Here is a 12,431-nt window from a genome sequence, read left to right as displayed (position 1 = left end):
TTTCATTTTACTAACTCTTGATTGCCAAATGCCAGAATATTTTAATGACTACAAAAAGCTCTAGGGCTTCACTGCTACAAGCAGTTCAATAATTATTGTAGTACTTTTAACACACCACAGAGGTAAAATTCCAGGCTACTTTGATGAAGATATCAAACACTACCATGGTTCGCCAGAACATAAGGAAAAGAATATAATAAGTTTCAGTAACTATTTCCAAAATATGGTTGACCAGATACCACTACCTAGTTATAACTCGTGGTGGGCTACTTTACTGATACATATTGACAACAGAGAACAGAAAAAGTCATACAGTGAATCATGAAACTCACATGATGAGGGAATTCTGGCTGTAATTTACTTCTCACAGGTGCATATCCATTCAAAAGAATGTACTTAAGAACAACATCCAGCTCAAAAAAGAAAAAAGCTATTTGCCAGGCAGTAAATCAGAAAACTATATGACAATGGCCTGCAATTCAGATCCTTTGTGCAAGATGAAATGGTCCACTGAGCCATGGATAAGCCATAGAAACATCTTTACCATTGTTCAACATAAAAGAATTGGGAAAAAAAAAACCCAATTTAAAAACCAAAAAGCAGGAAAGAAAGCCAAAGCACAATACCAACACAGTTATTATGAGCATTCCAGCCTGATTTGAAGGGCAGATGGAAGTGATGTGAAAGTCAAGTGTCCATTGGAGCTTGAAAATTTAATAAAAAATGGAAATCATGGCCTATGAATATAAAGTAACTGAAAAGTTTCCGTTCAAATATTTAAGATCTGGGCTTGGAAATCTTGGAAATAACTGGACATGAAGTATGACTACTGCATAAAAAGCCTACAGAGTTTCTGGATCAATGGACTTATAATTAAAACACACCTAAGAAACTGCTAGCTGCAATTGCTGACATTCATTTTAGGTACTCTGAACCACCTGTATATACATTCCTAAGAAACAAGCTGAAATTAACTGTTGAGAAATGACAGTGCATAAGTGAAGTCTGAAGGGTAAGTCTCAGCAAGAGAGTACAGAGCAGTTAATCACAGAATCACTAGCAGCAAATGACACAAGAGCAAGGGGATAAATTGCTATCTACCCTGAATGTTCCACACTGGCAGTACAAGATAGGTCAACAAGGAGCTGTCATAAAAGGTGAGATTGCCACAAAGGACATTTCCCTCTACACAGCTACTAAGCCCCTTGCTACACTATTGATAACTCCAGAAAGAGAAGCATGTTGATGGTACCTGAAAGAATGCCTTAGGGAAAAAAAGCAACAGGAATTTAGTTCTAGGATGATACTGCAGAAACCCTGTTGTAAATAGCTTTTCGGAATACATAGTAATCACCCTGGGTATTTATTAACTTTCTCATTGCAAGCGGTCAGGAAACAACTTCAGATGCCAAATATCAAGGGTATTCCTCTTAAAAATGGGTTGCATATAATTTTGTACAGTCACTTTATTCCATGCTGTACAATTCTTAGGTTTAAAAACTATCTTGTACACAAACATTAGAAAATTTTGGAAGAAAAAGACTTCCTAATTCAAAAAGATGGCTAACTATAATTACCACATCTCTGTGTTATAAAGGATACAAAGTTTCTATTGTTACTAACAAAAAAATAACACCTTGGCACTTACATCTTTTTCTTTTTGGAGGCTGTCTACTTTTTCTTTCAGTCGTTTGCATTCATAATCTAATTTATCAGCTTTCTTGGATTCTTCAGATAACCTGTTTTGTAGTTCAACTGCCTGTGAGAACAAGAATCAATAACGTGTCTGCAAATGTTAAAACAAAATACACAAGACAAAGTAGCCAATTACAGTGCACCACAAGTCATGTCGTAAAACAAGTGAAATGGTTACTTATAGGACATACTAAAAACTTCTTTCATCAGTTGTTCTGTGTTTCAGCAAAATAAAAAGCATTCAAATGGTCTTAGTGCAAGCAAAAGATAGAAAAAATGTGAAGTATTTTTAGTACATCTAAAACAATAATTTAAGCTCAAGAAGGTTTACAGAAAAAAAACCCATATAGTTCTAGGGATCAATAAGATTAGGAACAGCAGAAAAATCTTTCTGTGTTCTGAAAAGCCTAGTAAAAAGAAAAGACTCTGAAGAAAACAAATTATCTTATATTTTTTTAACTTTACTTCATAAGCCTCACTCAGAATTCAGCTACTAGTTTATGCAGCCAGGTAACATTCCCTGAGATGTCCTAGTAATTTTTAATGCACTAACACAAATATTCAGTCACAGGCTCCAAAAAGTTTTCTTTATTTCAGTGAGAAACGCTACCATATGTATGCTTTCAACTACAGATCAGTAAAGAACTCTTAAAATTAAGTGACCAGACATGTGAAAGTGTGCGCAACAGAAGGTAAATTGGTGAAGTCTTCCCTTTTCAACACTTTCAGCCTTTACTAGCAAAGATTAATTCCCAGAACACTAGTAAACCTCATAATGCAGACAGCATGAGAGCAAATAAGCTAAATAAAGACTGGCCTGCAAATACAAAAGCTGAATGAAGACTCAGCTAAAGACCTACAGCTTCTTCTAAAACAGTTTATAAGAAGGCTTTTTCATGGCTTTTAGATTACAAAGGAAGTGACTAAAGCAGTAGCCATATCTATATCAAGACTCCCCGGTGGTTCTAATGACCTTTTATTTTCAACATGTACAACTATAGCAAAATAACTACAAGACCTAAAATATGCATGGTCCTAAGTCTTAGAGATGGACTTTGCTGCTGTTGTTCCTAAATTAAAAGCTGCAAAAACAGACCTGCCTATTCTGAGATTAAAGAAATATGAAAATATTTAATTTTTCAGATGTGACATTTATCACTGAGGGTATCAGAATAACTGCAGGCCTTCATCAGTGACAGTGCCATTACTTGCAAAATATTAGTATTTTCACCTCAAATGGAAATAAATTTATGTTTATACATTTATGTTTGTAACCAATCATGCATAGGTAATGGTATGTAGAAAAACACAGCAAGAAATAAATTTGCCTTGAATTAGGACCTGTGAATGTACAGAAAAACATATAGTTTCATGGTAATGCAGAAGATTAAAAAAAAAAAATGAACTGCCATCACATTTACTAAGCATTATCTGCATGTGGAATGAATAAAGCAGGAATCTTGCAACAAAGAAAAGCAAGACATACTGTTAACTATGCATCAGAATGCACATGCACAAAGGGGCTGAATTAAATCACAAAAAAAAACTCCTGCAGTCTCTGTATTTTAATATTTATGCCAAAATAAAGTTTCTTAGAAAAGGCTTGTGCTTGCTCTCAGAAGAGTGAAAACAAAACACCACCACTCAACCTCACAGAGACTGTGAGGTGAAGATGAAATTTCCTTGGAGATTACTATAGGAATTTGAATGAACCACTTTCATCTGCATAGCATAATGATTCTAAGCCAAAGAAATAACTCTCTAATGGTGTCCTCATGAGTCAGGTTAGATCCTTCAAACACCAGACAAGACATATTCCATTACAGGAGCACACTAGTACTCAGCAGTGACGTAACATCACAAGCCTTATATCAGCTTCCTTCTAATAGCACAATTTAATATTCCCAGAAAAATAATTTTGTGGCTTAGGAGTCTCAAAGGTAGGTCTCAAAAGGAGCCTGGTCTTAAAGACACTGAAGACAAACACAGAGTGTTCATTTTGAGACACCACAGTTAAGTGAAGAAAACCAGATCTGCCACAGGACACCTGAGGCTAATTTTCCAGTCTCAGTCAGTAAACAGTTTTGTACCAAACAACAGCTCCTCATACAGGAAATCCTACGCATAGAATAAAACTGAAGAAAATAAGTACTTTAACAGCACTGATGGAACTGGCCCTTCCAAAATCCTTTTGGTTGGTGAAATAAGAAGAATCAAATTCAGATGTTGAGGTTACACAACAATATCACATGTTCAGCTGTTTAACCGAGTGAAATATTAGATTGCCAGTAAACTTCATACTATTCATGTGTGGAAGGCCATTTCTTTCTATATTTGCATTTATCTTTGCCCCCTTGGACAATTTTTCTTGCACAAGTTCTTTTTTTCTGGTAAAATCATTTGGGCTTTAAAATCATTTGTATTTAAAATTAGTTCACATAGGCTGAAACAATTTGTTTTAAACACTGAGATCACCAAGTGCAGGGAAAAAAATCTATCAAGTCTTAGGAGACACATTGCTCCTGAGCTTTCAGTATTGTTAGTGCCTATTTCTATACTTTATTCTACAGTAAACTGACATACAGGGACCCCTGTGCTTGATCATTTGATCAGGCAGAAATACAGAGCAGGCACTACAGCTTTAATAAACCATGCTCTGTCTAGCCCTGTAACAAGAATACCAGAACGATATTGTGTCCCTGAAGTACAAAAGCAGAAAGAAGATTAAGCACATCTTCCACCTTTACAGAAGCAGCATCACACGGCACTTGGATAAGCAGGAGGATAAATAGGTGCCTAACACACCACACAGTGTGCTGCTGACACATTTTTTTATTCCACTAGGTGCATATAAACAACAAGGATGACATGTGTCCTTCTGTCTTCTTGAGTGGAAAAATCCAGATGGATCAGAGAAACTAAAACCTTAAAAAAAGAAGTTATTTGACCACAGGAACAACTTACCTCAGCTGTGGTGTGTTCCTTACTGCTGGAAAATTATAAGTGAAAAGTGGATACTTTTTCTGAAAGGATAGCCTCTGTTCTAGCCTCGCTACTGAATATAAATTTGGAATCATTTTAGGAAAAAAAAAAACCAAACACTTTACATCTGCTGAGTTTTTAAATGCAAGAAATACTGCTTTTTGACAAACTTGTAGTCATGACAGGAGTTGCAGGAGGAAAGGAAAGGAGGACAAGGTAGCAAGCACCTATAAAGCATGGGAGAGTTTTTAAAACAAGAGTTGTTTTTTTCATAGCTTTTTTTTACTTTGAGGTATTAGCCATATTATGAAGAAAAAGTGCTGAACAATACAGAGTACTATAGCATTGATGATGCCTGTCCTCACCTGTCTTTTGTATGTTTCCAGCTGACTGCGTGCTGCATTGGCCTTCCTTAGTTCTTCCTCCAGGCTCACAGTGTTTTGCATGTACATTGTATTCTTCTCTTCTAAAAGCTTCACTTGCCGCCGCAAATCACCCAGGTCTTCCAATTTCTTTTTGTATGATTCTACCTGGCTTTCTAACTTGGCTACTTTATCAGAAGAGTGCCTGAAGGGACAGATTTGTATCAAATTTGAACTTTGGAAACTAACAAAACTAACAGAATTTAAAATGCTTCTTCACAGTTTTTTCTTAATGCAAAAGACATGCATGGAAGAACAATATAGCAATCACATCCTCCTCTTACTGATGTTTTCACTTTTAATTGTCTGTTTTCTTCCCATAACTGTTTGTCAACTCAAGAGCTGATGCTGAAGGTTCTTTTAGGCCCTATCTCTCTTCCTAACAGAACTTTCTTATCTGCTTCCAACCTTAAAATAATAGCTAAAACAATCTCACTCCCACTCATTTCCTTTCAATTCTAAATTATCTTCTGTCCTAAATTTTTCAAGGGTAAAGAAGAATAGTTTCTGCTATTCAGTTCATTTTAATAATAACCAGGACTAAAATCATAAAGATCTCTCTGCTAGACAAATTGTACTTGGTGACACAGAAGCACCGTAAGTTTTGAAACTTGATTCCTTATTAAAAAAAAAAAAAAAAAAAAAAAGAAACACCAGGCTTCAGCTTTTCAGAGTTTTATCAATCTACCTGCCGCACTTCCAAGATTACAATGGACCTCACGTCCCCCAAAGACCTCTGCCATTACTGTTCCCAGTTTCATTTTAGAATCAACCAATTTACAGACCCAATTTCTTGTGGAATCTAGGGAATCTCCTACTGAATTAATGTGTCAGTTTATGGAACATTGAGGTACGCCAGTTTAATCCTCAGTGAGGTGCAGGGCCTCTCTCTTGGGACAAGGAATTGCTCTTTGAACCCATGCTTCCTACAAAATTTATGCAGCCTGATAGGTTCCTTCCTTGTATTAGTGACAGAAGGGATAAAAACAGATAGCTTTGGTAGAAGGCTGCTAGTGAATCAGGAATAGCAGTATTAAATAAGCCTTGCTGAAGAGAATGAGTAACTGCTCTGAATAACCCATGGCAATAGATGCAAATACTGAAGGAATATGCTCCATAGTAAAAGTGGCTGTCCCACTCCATAAATACATAGTATCATCAAATCATGACAACTTTCATTGCTAAAAATCCAGTGGGAATAAGAGCTGCAACAGATGTTGTTCCACACTAATATTACATGATAAACCAAAAGTACCACCCAAGTCCAAACAAAACAAATCCTGGAAAGAAAACAGCCTAGTTTTCTGTTGAGATGCCTGAGGTATGATGAAGGTGAATACTGCATACTCAAAGAGACCAGTGGGTGCCCTGTTATAACCATGAATTGGCACAGAATTACTAAGTTTATCAATAGTTATTGATTAGGTACAAAATAAGCAACTACTGTACTCAAGCAGAATTGTGTGTAGGTCTGTGTACATAACTAGAGCATCCAAAGAATCTTGCCATTAAAAGCACTTAATATTAAATTACTAAAACAAAAGATAATGTAGATTAAGTACACAAATCATACAAATTAAAAGGTAGTAGTTAAAAAAGAGTTAATGGAACAAAATTTACCTGAGTACATCTATCTCATCCTTCAAAGACTGAGCCTCCTCTGCCAGTGTAGTAAGCTCTTCTGTTTGTTGTCTCAATTCCGCAATTTCCTTTTCTAGTTCTTCACAGCGTATTCGATAGTCATCTTTTGCAGCTTCTAATCTGTAAGAATGAAAAGAAATCCAGATGAGAAAATAATTTCTCATCCTGAGCCACAGTTACTTTTCCTCATCATCCCCTCTAAGAACACACAAAATGGCCTCCTACTGCAGTGAAGGAAAACAACAACACAATGTGCTTATTCAAAATGTAAAAGCAGATTAACTTCATCAATGCTCCCAATTTAATATCAGTCTTTCTATGTGAAAATTCACAAGGTAACATATGTTCTCATAAAAACAAAACCTGAGGTTTATTTCTATAACAGTAGCTTTTCACAAGGGAAGCTTAAGGAGAAATTTTAATATTTTTTCATCTTCAGACACTCAGAGTTTGAACATGACATCTTTATTCTATTCTGTTCAGCTACCCCACTCATCTACTTCCAACAATGATCTGATTGTAAAATGTTATAAATGCCATAGACCTCTCACTGAAGTGGCTTTATTTATTTACTCATAAAGAACCTGTGTATGCCCCGTACATCTGGAGAACCAGGCTATCTAGTTAGCAAGTAAACAACTCTGACCAAAGTTGTTAAACTGCTTGCATACACTATGCATAGCCAAAGCTCTATTAACTTGGCAGTGAAGAAAGTAACAAACTTTTTCAGTGTATTCTGAATGAATGGAAGAGGACACAACCTAGAACAGAAAGTCCTACTGTGAGTTTGCTCTGAAATTAAAACATAAACAATCCAAGATAAGAGATAAGGGCATGATGAAATAAAAAGTTAAGGAGTCCAAGAACAATCTACAAGAATGGAAACAAGAGAAAATCTTTGAGTCATTCAAACTGGAAACAACTAAGATTTGGATCACGACAGACCAGGACAGTCAAAGGACAAAGAGGCAAGAGTAGGAAGAAAAGTGGTGTACCACACTAGGCACCAGTTAAGCTGTACATAAGTCCTGTTTGATCAGGTAGAGCTGGAAGCAACACATACAAATAGCCATTAGGAACCACATAATATGAATACAAGGGAAGGAGGTAAAGGAGACCAGAAATGAGTCTCACATAAGAAAACAGTTTAGAACGACCTTCAGAGCCTGACAACTACAGTAACAGATGGTGCAGATATTGAACACAGGGACAAAATCTGTTTCAACAGTTATTGACACCAGACTCAGGTAAGAATTACTGCAGAGCATGGAGATGAATCAGAAGAGATTAAAGGGGACATCACCATTACTTTATTCCTTTACATGGGAGATGTATAAAAAGAAAAAATCCAGGCACTAAGTGTTGTGATGGAGAAACACGGAATGTTTTTCATGGAACTAATGGGAGATGATATGTCAGAATAAGCAGGAAAGGAGGCTTAGCAAGAGGAATTGGAAAAATGGCAAAATAGAAAAAAAAGGAAAGTAGTGCAGCATATAGAATTGGGAAAAGGCAATAAGAAGAAGGTAGCAAAAGAAAAACTGGCAGTGTAAAGAAAGAAATACTGTAAATTCACTCACAAAGGAGAAGGAAAGTATGGGAAAGAGAATGAAAAGGTTATGGTGAAGTGAAGCAGTGTTCTTCAGCAGAACAGGCTTACACAGCCTGAACACAACAGTCAAGAGTACCAGGAAGGATGTTTAAAGAGGAACTGTATTTTCACACACTGGGGAAATGTAAATAAACTCACAGATGGATAATCTGCATCTTTCGTTATCTCTGAATTTGTTTTCAAATTCACAGAAGGACATATTTTACCCTCTGATAATGCCACTAGCAGTACAGCCTGTAGCAAACTTTCATCTAGAAATTACTAGACCTTAAAAATACAATCAGAATAATTTGCAAAAAGGAAAGCATGCCGCTTTTCATTTTCACTGACTTTGCAAAACATGGGTGACATGACTGCACGCAAACAATTTAAAGCAACTCACAGTAGAGTGACGTATAAAGCACTTCAGCATTAAGAAACTGCACTTTTTAAAATGCTGGATCTTGTAAAGAGCAAAATGATAATGTATATATCACTTTTAAAACTGTACTACTGTGGCTATACAACATCCATTAGGCTAATTCACATTTGCAGCAGAACCATCTTAGAAACATCTAAGTCATCTCTATTGCCAGTTACAAACAACCTAACCAAGCGTAGTTTTTCTACCTGAATGTTTCCTCTTGGAGCTGTTCTAGTTGTGTCTGCAGCTGCAGGTGTCTACGACCTGCAGGACTGTTGGGATCTTCAATGGAATCAGATTGATTTAAACGTTCCATCAAAATCTGGTTTTCAGCAAGCAGGCTGCTCTTCTCCTCTTGAAGGGCTGCAACCTGTTGTAATAAAAGTACGAAGAGGAATAATTAACCTACCCAGGTACAGAGAGCAGTATTTTTTCATGTTCATAATGAAGTATCAACAGATGCCACAAACAGAAACATGCAGGCTTCACAAATCACATTTTACAAGAATACACTGTATTATTTAATAGATATTCAATTGCTATGTGATGTAACCAACATATTGCAACATTAGGTGCAGAGTTACTATCAGGAAACATAATTATTCTTTAATGTATTTCACACAAGCATTTAAAGAAAAAGTCTGTTATGACAGCAGGTAACTTCATTATAATAAAACCTGCATAATTTCCCTAGAAACAAATAAAACTAGCTCTTCACAGTAAAGGCCATCTGCAAGCAGGCTGAAACAGGAACACAGTCCTGAAGATAGCTCACTTCCCACTAGCACTGTGAAAACAGGTGGTAGTGGAAAGAACCCAAAGTGCTCCAGGACCTGAAACATGAGTTCATATATTAACCACAACAAAGATCAGCTCTTTTAATTCCAACAGTTACTGAACTACAAGAAACCTGAATTAGTATTCCAAAGTAGGGTTGCAATATCAGTCCAGGGCTCCTCCTTCACACTCCTCATGTCTTCCAGATGAGCACTGATTTACTTACAGGTAAGATTTAGTCTAAATCCATACTCATTTAATGGTCTACAGCAACTTCTGACTGGGATTTAACTATTAGCTGGAACCATTACAGCAGCAGAACTTTATTAGTTCTCCACGGCAACAGTTCTACCACAGAGCTCAAACCCTTCCTAACCTAAGGAAAAGAAGTTTTGCTTCATAATACTGACAAGACAGCAACAAGATAAGAAAACAATTATATTCATTCTGCTAGCACAAGTGAAACCAAAACAATTACTGTGACATTTTCACCCCCCTTCTAAAAATTACATTTCAATACGCTAGTGCTTATTTTCAGCCACCTAAAAGTTCACACATCTTTTCTCCATATCAAAATTGATACAGACTCTGTAGCAAACTTACCTGCATATCTAACTCATGACATCTCTGGGCAATTTCTTCTTTTGTTGCAAGTGCTTCATTTAATTCTTCTGTAGTTTTCTTCAGCTACCATAAACAAGAAATGTTTATATTTTCATCACTCCTTGTGATCCATTTAAAAATATTCTGAACTACAGCCTGTAAATTTATTTTTACATTGAGGTAATACATTAAATTTTTAAAAACTGAGCAATTCTGCTCATATAAAGAAAAAAATAAAGCCGATGTGAATACTGTTTAGTTTGTCTATCTGTAAAAAGTAAACATATCTAAAAGTAGTATTTGCTTTTACATTAGAGTTATTGCATCTACTCTATAAACTGAGTTAAAAACTCAAGGAGAAATTGGGTCTGAAGAACTCACCAAATCTCTACATCAAAAAAACCTGTCAATACCACTTTTCTTTACAGACACAAAGACTATGTAGTTTCAATTTTCAATCTACATTTCAAATACAGAAAGGACTGGAAGGTGGAATACAGGGAATGGACAATTAGGGTGAAATCTTTCTAGTCTCTGGAAGCTACTTCTAGTGCACAACAGGAATAAAACTAGTATGTAACAGATGAGCCTACCCTTTAAAAAAGGGCACTGAATCTTATAAGCAGTGGGAAATATTCTGATACTTCCTTTCAAAGGCTGAATGTTTAAAGATATGTGTCTCAGTGGTTTGCAAATGAATGCAGTTAAGATAACAGAAAACAAAGCTACAAATTAATAAAATAGGTCTGATAAAATAGGTGCATGCATGTTATGTATATAGATAAAGATACATATGTTTTATTATATATATATGAATATATATATATGTTCTATTATATATATATGAAGTTTAAATGAGCTTTCTCAAACAATATCACCACACCTTGCATTTGCAAGTTTACTTCTTACATGCCTGTTTACATACAAAGAATTAATTTCATCTGCAAGAATTTACATATTTCTGCAGAGAAAACATAATGGATTAATAGAGTGAGCACCACTGTACTATTCTTCTTACTATAACGAAAAAAATCTGAGGAAGTAGGACAGTGTTAGCATGAGGATAAGCTAGTAAAAAAACAATTTGGTTTGTACATTTTTTTTAGATATATCAGACTGGAAATGATTGTATTTGAAAACTTCTATTTTGCAGCACTTCCAGGATTCCCATAGAAGCAGGTCTTTTTGTTTTTGGTTTGTTTTTTGTTTTTTTTTTTTAACTGACATTGGAAATAGGAACTCAGATAAAAACATTTAGTCAAATAGTACATATTTTTATCTTTCTCCATGCCTAAAGATTTGTATCAATCTGTAGTTTTGCACTATTATGTCATACAGCTAGACTGGTTTTTCAAACCAAACTTCTATATCCTTTAAATACACAATAGAAGTAAAGTCAATTTACAAAGCTAAAGGATTTGAAATAGTGAGATTTAGTTTTTCACTTCTTATTTTACTTTTCCAGAACACCCTTAATAATTAAAGAATAAAAAAAAAAAAAGACTGAGTTCTTAACATGCCCACTGACATGCTATGGTTGAATGAAAAGAAACATCTAGTCTTAGATACCTGCCGATCAAGGTCAACGTAAGCATCATTTCCAACAGAGACTGGAGACTCTTTACTCATCAACTGCAATTAGATTACAGTGGATTAGAAAAAGCAAATATTTACTTTTATATTAAAGCTTAAGTTTCAATGAAATACCAAACTGATTTTTATTTTTGGGAGCTTTAATCTGAATTAATTTGAAAGTTTTTAAGTTCATTTTTATATATAACATATTCAGAAACAAGAACAAGAGAAACTCTTCATAATTTGCAATATTTAGAGTGCTATAAAAGAAACCTTACATTATCTCTTTTTGACAATGCACAGTCTTTGTCTATGATAAGCCTACAGAACATCCCACTAAAAATTTTACTGCAGTAGCATTGGAATGATAGTAGATATCAACACACCATGCGAGACCCAGCTTTAATTTTTCTCTGCTACTGAGTGGCTTTTTCATATTTCCATTATCTAGATATTAACATTAATTTAATTATTTATTCTGCTCAACTCCAGGACATATCTATCTCAACTATTAGTGCAAAACAAAGGTGACAGAAGTTCTGTTCTGGAGTTGTCTGTAATTTTCAACCTTAAAAAGTAATTCAGTACAGTGCATTCCTGAAAAGAGTATTACAATTCTTTGTGTACTACTTCAGTGCAGGAATAGCCGATAGTGGTTTTGGCCTAGATTTTTAAAAAACCAAAACAACAAAACAAAACAAAAAAAACCCAGTCAAACCCT

The 12,431-nt window shown here is 35.3% G+C and overlaps 1 protein-coding gene across 4 annotated transcripts in view; it reads right to left on the bottom strand.

Moving 5' to 3' along the window:
* HOOK3 (hook microtubule tethering protein 3) overlaps positions 1 to 12,431 on the bottom strand; it is an 83,397-nt gene that overhangs the window by 28,857 nt on the left and 42,109 nt on the right. For 3 of the 4 annotated variants that reach the window (XM_021534796.3, XM_021534799.3, XM_021534798.3), the window contains exons 7-12: positions 11,705 to 11,767; positions 10,136 to 10,219; positions 8,962 to 9,125; positions 6,720 to 6,860; positions 5,043 to 5,244; positions 1,649 to 1,759 (exon numbers count right to left, since the gene is read on the bottom strand). In XM_021534796.3, coding sequence (XP_021390471.2) covers positions 1,649 to 1,759; positions 5,043 to 5,244; positions 6,720 to 6,860; positions 8,962 to 9,125; positions 10,136 to 10,219; positions 11,705 to 11,767 — 765 coding nt within the window. The remainder of the gene's footprint in view (positions 1 to 1,648; positions 1,760 to 5,042; positions 5,245 to 6,719; positions 6,861 to 8,961; positions 9,126 to 10,135; positions 10,220 to 11,704; positions 11,768 to 12,431) is intronic. The other variant, XM_021534800.3, reaches the window with a different exon arrangement.

Source organism: Lonchura striata, chromosome Z, assembly GCF_046129695.1.
Source record: "Lonchura striata isolate bLonStr1 chromosome Z, bLonStr1.mat, whole genome shotgun sequence".
In the NCBI taxonomy this organism is placed as follows: Eukaryota; Metazoa; Chordata; class Aves; order Passeriformes; family Estrildidae; genus Lonchura; species Lonchura striata.
This window is presented reverse-complemented; position numbering and strand designations above follow the sequence as displayed.